General features: G+C 36.7%; 1 protein-coding gene across 1 annotated transcript in view; it reads right to left on the bottom strand.

Annotated features, from left to right (window-relative positions):
• TFPI (tissue factor pathway inhibitor) overlaps positions 1 to 13,149 on the bottom strand; it is a 31,802-nt gene extending 18,653 nt beyond the window's left edge. The window contains exons 1-4 of the mRNA XM_049773343.1: positions 13,044 to 13,149; positions 11,820 to 11,936; positions 4,349 to 4,546; positions 2,921 to 2,962 (exon numbers count right to left, since the gene is read on the bottom strand). Of these exons, the coding sequence (XP_049629300.1) occupies positions 2,921 to 2,962; positions 4,349 to 4,546; positions 11,820 to 11,928 (349 nt within the window). The 5' untranslated portion in view covers positions 11,929 to 11,936; positions 13,044 to 13,149. The remainder of the gene's footprint in view (positions 1 to 2,920; positions 2,963 to 4,348; positions 4,547 to 11,819; positions 11,937 to 13,043) is intronic.
• Between the last annotated feature and the right edge of the window lie 3,824 nt (positions 13,150 to 16,973).

Raw genomic sequence — 16,973 nt, 5'->3', positions numbered from 1 at the left:
ATCCCCCAGCATCCCATATGGTCCACCCAAGCCAGGGGCAATTTCTGAGCGCTTAGCCAGGAGTAACCCCTGAGCATCAAACAGGTGTGGCCCAAAAAAACCAAAATAAAGGGAAAAAAATTTCTGTTGAAATTTCAAGTTCAGGGGTTACTTCTGGCTCTATGTTCAGAAATCGCTCTTGTCAGGCTCGGGGGATCATATGGGATGCCGGGATTCGAACCACTGACCTTCTGCATCAAAGGCATGCCTTACCTCCATGCTATCTCTCCGGCCCCCCTCAAGTTTTAAATTTTATTACAGGTAAATAGGGCATTATCTTTGAACATTTCATAAATTGAGGCAATAAAACATGTAGGTTTTTAGGAGTGGGAGCGATAGCACAGCGGTAGGACATTTCCCTTTCAAGCTGCTGATCCAGGATGGACCTGGGTTCAATCCCCGGTGTCCACATGGTCTCCCAAACCAAGAGCAATTTCTGAGTGCAAAGCCAGGAGTAACCCTGATTGTCACTGGATGTGGCCCAAAAACCAAAACCAAAACCAAAAAGGTAGGTGTTTTACTCCTGGAAATAAAAACATGTAGGAAAATTGACATTATTTTTATTAAACTTAGATACATTGATAATAACTATGAATCGTTTATAACTTTAGGTATAGTCTTCTCAGTAGGCAAATAAATTAAAAAAAAAACTTTAAATTTTTTGAAGGAAAAAAAACTTGATCTATGGAAGCTTTCATGACTATTTCAGTATGTTCAAAGTTCCTGAATCCTTATGCTGGAATTAATGTCTGTGTTAGGTGCATCCTCACCACAGTATCACTTGTTTTTCTTCTCCCAGGCATTGGGAAGACTTTAACATTGTAGAGTCAGAAAGGAAATACATGTTCAAGGATTAAAGAGGCATTTGATACAGTCAAATATTCATTCTTTGATAGTGCTCCAAAACAGGCTAAACACATCTGTTACAAAAGTTGTACCGCTGAAACTTTACCTTACAACTTTTATCTCCAGGCAAAAATGCATAGTCAGTGACAAAAAGCTTTAACTAATTTTCAAATCTATAATTATAAAACGTTATTAGGTTTGATTTTTAAAAGATAAAAAGCTGAATTACCCCATTTGCTTCCAACCATTCTTACCCTAAAAATGAATTAAAACATTGTAGTACATGTATACTACAAAAACATGTATCAAATAGTATTAATGATTGATGCGACAATTGCATGTATAAAGATAATGTGGGGTCCAGGAAACAGCTTAGAGGTAAAGGCACTTGCCTTTATCCCCATGGATCCAGGTTAGATTCTTGGCAGTGCATATGATAACCCAGTTCCATAAGGAATGATCACTGCTGAATGTGTTCCATTTTATTAACTTTAATTAATAAAAATAAATAATAAACTCATTGTATTCTGAAAATTACATTAACAAAACATTGCATTGTTATATCTTGTAAACTATGTATTTTCAATTAGGTCTTAAAGTGCTAATTTGAAGATTATTTTGATAAAGTTTATTGCCTCCCTTTTTGTTTGTTTTTGTTTTGGGGGTCACACCCGGCTGCACTCAGGGGTTACTCCTGGCTCTGTGCTCAGAAGTTGCTCCTGGTAGGTTTGGGGAACATATGGGATGCCGAGATTCAAACCAAAGTTCGTTCTGTGTTGGCCACATGCCAGGCAAAATGCCTTACTGCTGTATTATCATTCAGGCCCTTTGTCTCCTAGCTTAAAGTATGTTACTATTTATTTTTCTGATTTTTTTTTTAAATTGGTTGGGGACTGGAGCAATAATACAGTATATAAGGCCTTTGCCTTGCAACTAGCCGGCCGGGGTTCAAATCCTTGCATCCCATATGGTCCCCTGACTATGCCAGAAGTGATTTCTGAGTGCAGAGCCAGGAGTAACCTCCAGGCACTGTTGGGTGGGATTGGTAGGTCACTGGTGTTATTCCTTGGTATGATAGTTGCTGTGATTACTGTTGGCAGTGTTTGGGATACCATGTGATGCTGGGAATAGAATCTAGGCCTTCTGCTAGCAACGCATTTACACCAACTTGGTAAGCTAACTAACTCTCTGGATCTTCAGACTTTTGAAATTTTAAAACATTTAAATTTTAAAACACATAAGAGGAATTTTAAGAAAGTAAATTAGGGGGCCGGGAAGGTGGCGCTAGAGGTAAGGTGTCTGCCTTACAAGCGCTAGCGTAGGATGGACCTCGGTTCGATCCCCGGTGTCCCATATGGTCTCCCCAAGCCAGGGGCGATTTCTGAGCTCATAGCCGGGAGTAACCCCTGAGCGTCAAACGGGTGTGGCCCAAAAACCAAAAAAAAAAAAAAAAAAAAAGAAAGTAAATTAATATTTGCTTAATTGGAGTAGTGAAAATATGGCATAAGAGAGAAATCAGTAACAAATTAAACTGTAGAATAGAAGACATTGTACAAATTGAAGTTGCTGCTTAACTAAAGTTATGTTTTAGGAATACTAGTTTCTAAATTCTATAAACTTATTAAATTGCACATAGTCTGAATTACACATAGGGAAATCATTCTGTTTGCTCTGTAGTTTAACATACTTAAGCAGAAATACATGCCTTGTTCTCAAATACGTAGAATTTCTTTTATTAAATCTACATATACACTCCTTAGTTTAAGTCAAAGCTCAAGTAAAACTACAATATAGAATTCAAACTCTACTAACTTGCATAAGTCACAGGATATTTACTATGCTAAATTTTCTTTTCATTTAGAAACTAAATGGCAAAGTTAACTCAAATTCTATGAAATATTTAAATATTTATTATGGTGGTCAGAGCAATAGCACAACAGGAAAAGTGCGTTTGACCCAGGTTCGATCCCTGACATCTCATGTGGTCCCCTCTAAACTAAATTTTTTACACAAATAACACATAAAGCATAATTACCTTGGAGCAATGTTTTCTTTGCCCGTTTTGCACTTGGAAAGTCTGCAAGAAAAAAATAATATGCATATATGATGCATTAATTACATTATTATTCTATTAAAGCAGAATATGAATAAGTAAATTAAACTTCTTTATATTCCCTTCAAGCTTTCCATGAAGCTATTCTATTTTAACAGTCTTGAGGATTATGCCATTAATTACTAACACATTTGAGAAAATTAGTAGAGGGCCAGTGAGATCATACAGGTGTTGAGACACAAGGTGTCTTGCATTCAGATAACTTTGGTCAGATCCCTTTTCTACAACAAGGTTCTCAGAGGTGTCCCAGGAGTGACCACAAAATCACAGAGCCAAGAGAAGCATCAGAGCTCTCTGTGTACAATCCATGATCTTCCACAATAATCTCTGCTAAACTAAATTTGTTACTCAAATATCTATGTGGAACTAGTTATTTCTTAAAACAATATGAATATAAAAGTAATTTAATAATCTACTATGCATATTAAATAAAGATAGTTTCTACAGTGAAGTAGAACAGTGGAAGGACAAGATCCAGAAGATCCTTCTTTTTCTTTATTCTTTCCTGACTTATACTCACTGACTCAACTCAAAACTGGAAGAGCAATATAATAAAATGTATTTTATTTTACATTTTGTTTAATGGGAACATTAATCTCATAGATATAATTGAATTATATCACTCAACAACTTAAATATTATGTTGTCTTTTACCAGATATCTATGTATATGTACATGTGTATATATATTTTGTTTGTTTGTTTGTTTTTAGGGTCATACCTGGTGGTGCTCTGGGGTTACTTCTGGCTCTTTGCTCAGAAATCGCTCCTGGTAGGTACTGGGGACCATATGGCATGCCAGGAATAGAACCACCATCCGTCCTGGATCAGCTGTGTGCAAGGCAAGCACCCTATCTCTGGGCTACCTCTCTGGCCCCTACCAGATACATTTTAATGTAGATTCTAAATTCTTATTTAGTTGTTACATTATATGGTACTTATAATATATGGTATGTTAGACAGTTAAATATTTTAAAAGTTTAAATAGATATTATATGTAACATTTTTGCCAGAATCCTTCATTTTTTTTGAGAATGAAGGGATTATTCTGTGTAGAGAAAAAAAATGTACATCTATATAGAGAAAATAATGGAATGTATTTCCTTTAAGTTTCATTATCATTTATTAGTAAGAATGTAAAAAGAAAAGTTGAGCCCAGTAAAGTTTGCATGAATCAGCAGGAATATTATTTTCTTTTCTATAGCATTTCAAGATTCCAAAGAGAACGACTTATCCTGTGTGCTTGTGTGTATGAATGTGTTTGTGTGTGCCTGTGTGTGTTTAAAATTTCCTAATCACTTTGAGACTATCTCAGGTAAGGTCTCCTGAGTGACCTGCTCTACAAACCTACCTGCTGTACATTGTTCTTTACATTCATCTATAGTATCAAATCGATTCTGATTTCCTCCACATCCTCCGTATATAAATTCTTCACATTGTTGAGTGAGAATATTGAAGAAATATCTCGGCATGTTCGCCTTGCATGGGCCATCATCCATTTTTAATGCACAAAATGGACTTAGAATTTTCAGTGGTGGCAACTTGGACTCTGCAAGGTAAAAAGAAACATATAATCCTCAGCAATACTTTTCAGTTCTCTCCTAAGTAGTGCTCAGGGTAAAGGTTCAGCCTAGCAATTCTTGGCCAAACCAGGCCAGTGAGTCAAGGTGACAAGGTGAGGGTTAAAAGCTTAGGAACTGCTTGGGTTCTGTGTTACTGCTGATTAACCAGACCACATTGGCTGAACATAGGGGCCTCCAGGGCTGGACTTAGAAAGACTTGAGGAAACCTGTGGCACCAGGGCTAAAATCAGGTTTGTCTCTCACAAGACATGAGCTTTAACCATTGAACTATTGTACTGGCCCTTAATCTGTTTGACTTCAAAGCAATTAAAATAGCCATAAAACAGGCTTATCTCTCTAGGACAGTGGTCGGCAACCTTTTTTTTCAACTGAACCAAATCTCACCAGACCCACAATTGAAATTTATTTTGAGAGCCACACAGGGCACGCACTGACAGAGGCTAGGAGCAGAGTCCTGACTCCTGGAGCGGCCATCGGGCACACAGAAGAGCCAAATTAAAAGTGGAAAGAGCCACATGTGGCTCATGAGCCGCAGGTTGCCGACCACTGCTCTAGGAGATGAAAGGCTCAAGACTAAACCCGCTGGCCTTGCAAGTGTGTGGCCCTGAGTTCAATTCCTGACATCTTCCACAAATGCTGGACACCTGCTGCACCTACATTATCTGAAACCAGAATTAGACAACAGAGTACATGGTCTTCTTTGGAACACCACAGACAGGGTGTGTGCTAGCTCTCCAACTAAAGTTTGTAAAGTAATGCAATCTCACTTAAACTCCACGGTGTACTATGTACTACAACCAAAATGTGTAGAAACTCTATACCTAGATGAGTAAAACTCCTGGTGAGCATGTATACAAGTACCAGGAGTGACATAGTGTTTGGTTCAGCAAACACCGTAGTCAATTGTATGAGTGAGCAACTCTTCCAGATGTGCAAACCCCACTAAGCATTACAGCAGCAGCAGCCAAGACAAGTCATCAATTAAAAAAAAAGAAAAACATGAGAATGAATCCCAAGTCATCACAAAAGTGAAAATCTATAGCCTTGACAATGAAGCAGGTACATTAACTACTGCATTTTGATAATTTATTGCTGTGATCATTTGGCGATTTTTCAAAGCGCTAAAGGAAAAATGCAAAATGAATTCTACTTTTATATATAGGTCTTACTTTTTGTATATAGATATGACTCTTGATTTGTATGGAATTGAATCGTGTCTAGTAAGTAACAGGAACATTTCTTTCTTTAGTTTTGCAGTAATTAAGGGCAACTAATGAACAATTAACTTTTCATGTTTTTTTGTAGAAATTCATGCCGCAAAATTTTCTGAGAAATGAGCTAGGATTAAAAACATTTTAAGATTTTTAATCTTTTGGCTAAATACTGTTATTTCACAAATTTCTTTTCTTTTTGCCATAAAATGCAGTGATCCTGACTCCCAAGTGAATGTCATTAGAACTCTAGAGGCATTATAGGAAACTATAAAATGCTGGAAGACATCTTTCAGGCAGACATCTCATTTTTCTTATGAACTAATAGTTTCTATCAGATTGTTTTTAATTATTTCTGTCTTTGGTTTCTTTTTTTACTTTTAAAACATTTGAGAGTTTTTGGGGCCCGGAGAGATAGCACAGCGGTGTTTGCCTTGCAAGCAGCCGATCCAGGACCAAAGATCGTTGGTTCAAGTCCCGGTGTCCCATATGGTCCCCCGTGCTTGCCAGGAGCTATTTCTGAGCAGACAGCCAGGAGTAACCCCTGAGCACTGCCGGGTGTGGCCCAAAAACAAAAACAAACAAAAAAACAAAAACAAAAATTTGAGAGTTTTTGGGGCCGGAGAGATAGCACAGTGATGAGGTGTTTGCCTTGCAGGTAGCCGATCCAGGATAGAAGGTGGTTTGAGACCCGGCATCCTATATGGTTCCCTGTATCTACCAGGAGCGATTTCTGAGCACAGAGCCAGAAGTAACCCCTGAGTACTGCCGGATGTGACCCAGAAACCAAAAAAAAAAAAAAAATAAAAGTTATCACCAAGTACAACTTGCTCTGTACAGTTTTGCCACCAGGTGGTAGCAGTGTACCACAGAAAGTGAATCTTAGTAGTTTTTATCTTGGATGTGACTTTCTGTGATTCAGATATCCAAATATATTATTTAATAACCACATATTCTGAATTAAACAATTTTATCTCCATTTTATGAACTGTAAACTGATATTACAAAAAAAGCCCTTCACTTCAACCTGTCAGTTTTAGAGTTGATTCATTTCCCCCTGTACTTTTATTCTAGATGTATTCCATATTCTTTTTTTTTTAGTTTGTTTGTATTATTTTTATTCCATATATAAGTAAAACCATCATGTAATTATCTTTATTATTACAAGCAACATAATTATTCACATCTATACATCTTGTTAGCAGCAGAAGCATTACATATACTTAACCATAGCTTCTCAATAGTCATTTGGGTTGATCTGATGTTGAGGTACTGTAAATAATTCTAGTTCTAATACATAGGTACAAATATTCTTGAATTGATTATATAATTTTTATGGTTTTTAGCTATGTTTTCATTTTCTTTGTTGTATAACTTGGAGTATACTTGTTACTTCACATGAAAAGTCTATGTTCATATTTTTGAAAATATGACAAATTATTTTATAAATTTTCTGTACTGTTACATTTCTTCTATCATAGTAAATTATAAATTTTATCTCATAATTTATTCATTACAACTTGTGTGTGATAAAACACTAATAATGTTGAGAATTTCCTTGTGTACATATCTACTAATATAATACATATATATGTATATATATAATATAATACATATCTACTAATATAACTAATATTAGGCAAGGTTTTATTCGGATATTTGACTTGATTTGTCTTTTCTCCTTGTGGCTGAATTGTATGTGTTCCTTATATATATTGTGAATGCCATTCACTTTAAAACACAGCATTCACAAAGGTTTTTCTGCTATTCTGTATATTGTTTTCTATTTCTTTTTTTTTTACATGCATCAATAGTTTATTGTCTTTTATTTATGAGCAATTTTAAGTAATTTTCAATATAAATAGTGCCACTGGAACATAACACTGTTTGTATTCATCTTTTTTATCTTTCTGTATAGTTGTTTTTTGTTTGTTTGGGTTATTTTTGGTTTGGGGGCCACACCCGGAGATGCTCAGGGGTTACTCCTGGCTGTCTGCTCAAAAATAGCTCCTGGCAGGCACGGGGGACCATATAGGACACCGGGATTCGAACCAACCACCTTTGGTCCAGAATTGGCTGCTTGTAAGTCAAACACCGCTGTACTATCTCTCCAGGCTCATCTTTCTTTATTTTTAATATATATTCCATATTTTTAAGCTGGCTTATATTGTCATGGCCTGTATGAGTGACGTTGCCAAGTTGTTATTTTGGTCAAACACATATACATAATTATATTTTTACCATTCATATATATCATATTCTTCATAAAATTTACCTTAGAAAAATAAGTTTTCAAATGGTGAAAGTAGGTGGTAATTTTATACAAAATTTGTAAGAAAAACTAACTTTATTTACCGTGTTGTATTAATCATTCTTCCCACTATCCTTTATTTATTTATTTATTTATTTATTTATTTATTTATTTATTTATTTATTTATTTATTTATTTTTGGTTTTGGGTCAAACCCGGAGACACTAAGGGGTTACTCCTGGCTATGCGCTCAGAAATCACTCTTGGCTTGGGGGACCATAAGGGATGCTAGGGATCAAACAAGGATCTGTCCTAGGTTAGTGCGGGCAAGGCAAGCACCCTACCACTTGTGCCACCACTCCAGCCCCCCACTATTCACATTTTAAATTATTTATTTTATGTAGCTTTTTTTTCTTGTGGTCCATACTTGAATCTTTCCGAAGAGGGAGAAAGAGGTCAGCTAGTCACTGCCATTCACTTCACCCCCAAAAGGTGGAAGTGTATTTTATCTGCATTTCTTACTTGGAGTAAACCTTTTGAAAGAGAAAAACTGTGCTGTCATAGCATATATGAGAATATTTGGGTACCAGCACTTGATCTTCATCTATGGATCTTCAGACACTTGATTTACATAAACATTAAAGACATTCAGGTTCAGAAATGTTTAGAACTTCAGTTACATAAATATTCGAGAGGTTCACAGGAGTGTATGATGTATAATAAGTTTATCTAGGGAATCAGGGTTGATTATTACAAGACTAATGACAAAGATTTGCCTTTGGCCATAAAATTAGAAAAAAACAAACTGACCAATATAACAGAAACCAATCTGATGCTGCCAGAAGAATGGAATTAGTGGTTTATTTGTTTTGATTCTTTTTTTGTAGGGAATATTTTATGTTAATCTTTCTATATTTTTTAATTTTTTGAATCTTTTTATATACTGAGAATTACCACTCATTCTCATTAGATTTAAAAGCCTTGATTGTAAGAATCCCCATTCTCCTAAAATTTAGAAGGGGACTTAAGTACTTAATGGCAAGTTTTTATCTAAGAGTCTACATGCTATTCTATTATATGACTGTTTGCTCTTTAAAATTTTTTTTAATTTGTCTTTTGGAGTCCACACCTGGTAATGTTCAGGGCTTACTACAGGGATGCTGGGGATCAAACCTCATCAAGTATATGCAAGGCAAACATCCTACCCATTGTACTATCACTCCAGTCTCTATTTGTATAGTTTTCTATAAGAATAGCATGCTATGAAATGAAATGATCAACTTTTATAAAATGATACTATATTGATAAATAATATCCAAAATGGAATTGACTTTGTTGTGGGCCATGCTTATTTTCAGATGAATTCAAAACAAAACAAAATGTTAAGACACTGCAGCTAAATTAAGTAAATCTTCAAGTCTAGCTTTAAGATCATCTTTCTTACTATTCATATCAGTTTGGTCTGTATTCATACAGAGATTTTAAACTTCGAATTTACTGGAAGAATTAATGGAATAATTCTGATTTCTTGTCTGGCTACAGAAACAACAATTTTAGGAATCTTCAAGATGGAATTTATTTCTATAGACACCTCTCCATCAAAATGACAAAATAATACGTCAACCATCTTTTGGATAAATGAGCCTAAGGCAATAAGGGAGCTCATTCATTAAATCACATGATTAAATACATTTTATTAAATGGTGTTACATCTTTTTTTAAAAAAAAATGGTTACATATATCTACTCACATGTGAATCCCCACCCAGAATGGCATATAAAAATAAGACTATTGAAAAACTTCAAAAATCAGCTAAGAATTCATTGTGCGAACTCTTGCCAATTTTGTATCCCAGGCTTTTCATGTTGCTTAGTCATCTAATGGGGGTGAGGGTATTGGGAGCTAGGTTTAAAGCTCTGGGTCCAGCTCACAGAAATCTTCAGGTCAACTCCTTCTGTTCAAGTTCTTGGGTACAGACTAAATCAATGTACTCTTCTGAAATTGCTGAAATTGGCCTAGTCTCCCTCATGCCTGTCATTGTCCCTTCAGTTATATCAGTTTTTCTCATCTTTTTTTTTTCTTAAAAAAGTTAGGAATAGGGTTAAGCCACTTCTAAGTGGCCTTGTTAGACTTTGTCTCCTTCTTGTGCCCTGGACAACATCCCTAAATCATTCTACCTCTTGGTCCCTAACATTCACCTGTGACTTTCTTAGAATATCCTGGTTACTCACAGGGAACCATCTGGTTCCTATTTAAGGAACATTGTACTATATATGCTGAAATATTTTGTGTACATTTTAGTTCTCTCACAAGCTGTAGAATTTTTGGGAACTCCTCCCTCAGCCATCACTCACTGCTTTCCTAGCACCTACCATAGTTTCAGGCATGTGAGAAATATGAATTCTTTAATAAAGTTAAATACACTGAAAAAAATCACTTTAAGGAGCTGTGATATAAACTTTGAATCTGGTTATGGAAATTCTTGGAACCTCAAAGATGTAAAGATAAAATAGTAGCTATTTATTAATATTTTCTATTACCAAATCACTCTTAATAATTGATTTTTATATAAAAATAATAAATATTATGTTTTATATTACCTAAACTACAATAAACTTTTTTTAAGAATTAAAAATTATCGGGGCCAGAGAGATAGCATGGAGAGAGGTTGTTTGCCTTGCATGCAAAAGGACGGTGGTTCGAATTCCAGCAACCTATTTGGTCCCCGAGCCTGCCAGGAGCGATTTCTGAGCAAAGAGTCAGGAGTAACCCCTGAGCGCTGCTGGGTGTAACCAAAAACCAAAAAAAATTAAATTAAAAAAATTAAAACTTATCGAGAGGGGCCATAGCAGTAGGACATTTGCCTTGCACACTGCTGTTCTAGGACTGGCAGTGGTTTGATCCCCTGGGGTCCCATATGGTCCCCCAGGCAGGGGTGATTTCTGAGCACATAGCCAGGAGTCACCGGGTGTGGCCCCAAAACAAAACAAAACAAAAAAATCACTAATTTTGCCACAAATTAGTTAATTTAGACAAAGATGAATTGACAATAGGGGCCAGAGCGATAGCGTAGCAATAGGGCGTTTGCTTTACACGAGCCTGATCCAGGACAAACCACGGTTGGACACGGTTGGTGTCACATATGGTCTTCCAGACCAGGAGCGATTTCTGAGCCAGGAGTAACTCCTGAGAGTCACTGGGTGTGGCCCCAAAACAAAAACAAAACAAAACAAAAACGATTAATTGATGATAGTAAACAGTATATTATCTTCTTTAGATTCTGTTGTCGATATATTTTCTTCTAGTGATAGGGCTCTATGGAATTAGAATGAAATGTTACCTGAAGCTCTTGGTTTTGATTTGACTACATTCTCCTTGTAGGCCCATATGAAAAAATTTTGTTTTGAGAATAAGGGTAAGAAGGAAAAAAAGACTGAAATTTCACATCTTTATTTTTCTTTTCTTACAGTTTTTCCCAGCCAAACTATGATATCAGGAGTCACAGAGAGTTATTTTGACAGCAGTTACCTCCTTGCAATTTCCAAGAGATGCTTCAATGTTTATTTATTTTTATAGCCTGAAAAGAGAGCCATCATTTTTGCTTCAGATTTATGGCTTTTCTGAACCCAAGTATTTTTTTTTCAGATTTAGCATACAAATTTCCTATGAAAAACACCACTCTAACCAAAAGAACAATTATACACGATGCAAATATTAAATTTTTGGATGAAAATGGAGAACTTTAATTAAAAAAGAAAAATGACTCTATAGCATTACCTGAAATGTCTGATAATTCTTCATCTTCCTCAAGAATAGCATTAAGAGAAGGAGACACACAGCTAAGCAGCAAACAAATGGAAACCCCAAACATCTGTTTCTTCTTCATTGTATACTCTGAAATGCAGAATCCAAATGACATCTTATGGCTAAATTGTTCCTGTGGGATCATTTATAGACCAATGACTCATACGCATACCTCCAAGTGTAAATTTTTGTGACAGTTAATATAAAGTCTCAATAATGCTTATTCACAAATTCCATGCCTCATATTTAAAACACATATAGGGGCTGGGTGGTGGCTCTAGAGGTAAGGTGCCTGCCTTGCCTGCGCAAGCCTTGGAAGGACCACGGTTCAATCCCCCGGTGTCCAATATGGTCCCCCAAGCCAGGAGCAACTTCTGAGCGCATAGCTAGGAGTAACCCCTGAGCGTCACCGGGTGTGCCCCCCCCCAAAAATACACATATAAACGTAGCTTTCAACATTGTAGAAAGCACACCTTCAGTGCATATATCTAATAATATTCATGTATGTTATAAATAAAATTAGAGTTGTTTTTACAGATGTACCTGTTTTGTTATCTAATAGGTGTGCTTCAAACAGATTCAAAATGACAAATTTATTTACCAAAAATGAGAATTATATTTCCTAAAAGAAATACTAATTCCCCCAAGTGAGAATTGTATACATTGTACTGTATTGATCTAGTTAAAAGTATGCTTAGAAGTAGATCTTTGATAATAGAGATAAAACTACTATACCAAATTTATCTTATAATCTTAAAAATATAAGTTAAAATGATAATAATTGAGAGACATTAGTAAATGTTGATTAACAAAATTAAAATATATTAGGTTCCATTCTAATTTTTGATTCTAACTGCCACATCATTTTTATGAATAATTCTTTTTCTTTCTGAAGTAAACTAATTTTACTTTTTTACTTATAAATTTCTGTTCTTTGTTTCATAAAACTTTAATTTCTGAATTTTTTTTTTTTTTTTTTTGGTTTTTGGGCCACACCCGGCGGTGCTCAGGGGTTACTCCTGGCTGTCTGCTCAGAAATAGCTCCTGGCAGTCACGGGGGACCATATGGAACACCGGGATTCGAACCAACCAACTTTGGTTCTGGATCGGCTGCTTGCAAGGCAAACACCGCTGTGCTATCTCTTTTATTCTTTCTAATTCTAGTCAATTTTAGAAAGAGAAGCACTCTGGTCTTACCTTTTGATCCTGGTCTCAGGGATTCCTCTAGGCTTTGTTCAGAGCACCATATGTGATACAAGGATCAAATTGGAGTTGGCAACCTAGAAGGCAGGTGCCTTAACCCCGGTGCTGCTTCTCTAGGTTCAACTCTGGTCCTGTTAGAGGAAAAAAAAATTTTCAACTGTTATTCTTTGTTTTCTTTAAAGGTTTTGGCGCCAGAGCAATAACATAGCAGTAAGGCATTTGTCTTGCACACCGCTGACATTGGATAGACCTGGGTTCAATTTCTTTTTTTTGTTTGTTTGTTTGTTTGTTTTGTTTTTTGGGGAAATCACCCCTGGCAGCCTCAGGGGTTACTACAGGCTCTATGCTCAGAAGTCGCTCCCAGCAGGCTCGGGGGATCATATGGGATGCTGGGTTTGAATCACTGACCTTCTGCATGCAAGGCAAATGCCCTACCTCCATGCTATCTCTCTGGCCACCCAGGTTCAATTTCTGGCATCCATATGATCCACGAGCCTGCCAGGGGTGATTTCTGAGGGCCAAAACCCCCCAAATAAATAAAATATAAGTTTACCTTATAGTCAGTTTTCTGCACACGTTGTTTTATGAGACAATAAACAAAACAGTTGGGAAAAAAATTCTAACATTCCGCCAAGTTCTTTAGCCACCAAAAAACTGAAAGCCTTTTGTCTAAGATCTGGCACAAGCCAAGGCTACCTCTTCTCTCCACTCCTATTCAATATAGTATGAGAAGTAATTGCAACAGCAATTAGGCAAGAAAAAGATATGAAGGATTTTCAGTTAGGAAAGGAAGAATTCAAGCTCTCACTGTTTGCAGATTGACATGATACTATATTTAGAAAATCCTAAGCCTCTACCCAAAAAGCTCCTCGAAACAATAGAGTCCTATAGCAAAGTGGCAGGCTAAAAAATTAATGCAAAAAATCAATAACCTTCTTATAAACAAATAATAACAGAAGAAATAGATTTTAAAAATCTCATTCACAATAACACCACAGAAATTCAAACATCTTGGAGTCAACTTAACTAATGAAGTTGGGTCTGGAGTGATAGCACAGTGGCAAGGCATTTACCTTGCATGCAGCTAACCCAGAATGGACCTGGGTTCGGTCCCTGGCATCCCAGATGATCCCCCAAGCCAGGAGTAATCCCTGAACATCACCAGGTGTGGTCCAACAATAAAAATTAACTAAAGTAGTGAAGGACCTATACAAAGAAAAGTACAAAACACTGCTTCAAGAAATAAAAGAGGGCAAAGGAAATGGAGACATACACCCTGTTTAGGAATTGGGAAGATCAATATCATTAAAATGACAATAATCCCCAAAGCATTGCATAGATTTAATACAATCCCTTTAGGATACCCAGGACATTCTTCAAAGAAGTTGATCAAACACTACTGAAATTCACTTGGAACAATAAATGGCCAAGAATAGCTAAAGCAACCCTAAAAAACAAGAAGATGGGAAGCATCACTTTTCTCAACTTTAAATTACTACAAAGCAATAATCATTGAAACAGTGTGGTACTGGAATAAAGACAAACACCCTCAGAGCAATGTAATTGACTTGAATATTCATAGAATGCCCTTCAGATTTACAATCATTTCATCTTTGATAAACGTGCAAGAAAAACAAAAAGGAGCAAGGAAAGCCTCTTCAACCATGCAAAAAACGCAAACTCAGACTCCCTCTTAACACCATGCACAAAGGTCAAATCCAAGTTGATTAAAAACCTTGATATCAAGAACTGAAACTATATGGTATATAGAAGAAAATGTAGGGAAAACACTCCATGACATTGAAACTAAAGTCTTCTTCAAGGAAGAAACACCACTGTCCAAACAAGTAAAAGCAGAGATAAACAAATGAGATTACATTAAACTGAGAAGCTTCTGCAATTCAAAGGAAAAGGTGACTAGATTAAAGTGTTACCCATGGAATGGGAGAAACTATTCACACAACACCCATCAGATAAGGGCTAACATATAAGATAATCAAGGTAGTGACAGAACTTAACAAGAAAAAAAATCTAGCCCCATCAAAAAATGGGATTAGAAGAGATAAACATACATTTCCTTAAAGAAGAAATACAGATGGCCAAAAAGGCACATGAAAATGCTCCACATCACTAATCAGAGAGATGAAAATCAAAACAACAATGAGATATCATCTCACACCACAGAGATTGTCACACATCACAAAAATCAAGAACAATCACTGTTGGTTGGCATGGATGTGGGGAGAAAGGAACTCTCATTCACTCCTAGTAGAAATGCCATCTAGGGCCTGGAGAGATAACACAGCGGTGTTTGCCTTGCAAGCAGCCGATCCAGCACCAAAGGTGGTTGGTTCAAATTCCGGTGTCCCATATGGTCCCCCATGCCTGCCAGGAGCTACTTCTGAGCAGACAGCCAGGAGTAACCCCTGAGCACAGCCGGGTGTGGCCCAAAAACCAAAGAAAAAGAAAAAGAAAAAGAAATGCCATCTAGTCTAGCCTTTTTTGAATAAAAAAAATGGGGGGAGGGACTATGCCTTAGAAAGTTGGACATTGGGGCCGGAGAGATAGCACAGCGGTAAGACATTTGCCTTAGATACAGAAAGACAGTGGTTCAAATCCCGGCATCCCATATGGTCCCTCGAGCCTGCCAGGAGCGATTTCTGAGCATAGAGCCAAGAGTAACCCCTGAGCGCTGCTGGGTGTGAACCAAAAAAAAAAAAATAGTTGGACATTGAAGGTGGGGTGAAAAAAATTGGACATTGAGCTCCCATATGATCAAGCCAATTCCACTGCCTTTAGGGTATATCTCTATATACCCTAGAAACACAAAAACACAATGCAATAAAGCCCTCTGCACTCCTGTATTCATAGCAGCACTTTTTACAGTAGCCTAAATCTGGAAACAACCCAGATGCCCAACAACAGATGAGTGGCTAAGGAAACAACTATACATACATTGAAATACTATGCAGCTGTTAGAAGAAATGAAGTCACAAAATTTGCTTATATATGGATGAATTTAGAGACTATTGTGTTGAGTAAAATAAGTCAGAGTAAAAGAGATAACCACCACAGAATAGTCTCTCATATGTGAGATTTTAAAAAAATAAAAGTATAATAATAATAATACCCAAAGACAATAGAGATGAGGGTTGGAAGGACCAGTCCATGATAACCAGCTTATCACAAAGAGTGGTAAGTACAGATAGAAAAATAACTACACTAATAACTACCATGACAACAATAGAGAGAGAAATATGCGTGTCTTAAAGACAGGCAAGGGGTGGAGGGGAGTAGAAAATAGGGGGAAAATGGTGGTGGGAAAGTTGCACTAGTGAAGGGGGTATGCATTTTATGATTGAAACCCAGTTATGATCATGGTAACCATTGTGTTTAAATAAAGGTTTAAAAAAATTATTGGGCTGGAGCGGTGATACAAGAGATAGGACATTTGTCTTGCTCATGCTAACATAGAACGGACCGCGTCCAATCCCTTGGCATCCCATATGGTCCCCCAAGCCAGGAGCGATTTCTGAGTACATATAGCCAGGAGAAACTGCTGAGCGTCACCAGGTGTGGTCCAAAAAACAAAAAACAAAAACAAGCAAAAAAAACAAATAAAAAATAATTTATGGGGCCTCGGTGATGGCACAGCGGTGGGGTGTTTGCCTTGCACACGGCTGACTCAGGATAAGCCCCAGTGTCCCATATAGTAACCCTAGCTAGGAACGATTTCTAAGTGCATAACCAGGAGTAACTCCTGAGCATCACTGGGTGTGGCCCAAAAAATCCAAGGAAAAAGTTCTTTATCACAATTCTACCTCCAACTTAGGGAATTATCTGATTCTAAAAAGTTTCCCAGAAAAGTAATTTTAAATGATAAACAAAACATTTGTAATTCAAAGTAAACTAATTTAATTAGGA

This window comes from Suncus etruscus, chromosome 5 (assembly GCF_024139225.1).
Source record: "Suncus etruscus isolate mSunEtr1 chromosome 5, mSunEtr1.pri.cur, whole genome shotgun sequence".
In the NCBI taxonomy this organism is placed as follows: Eukaryota; Metazoa; Chordata; class Mammalia; order Eulipotyphla; family Soricidae; genus Suncus; species Suncus etruscus.
Note: the sequence above shows the minus strand (reverse complement) of the source record. Positions and strands in the feature narration are given on the sequence as shown.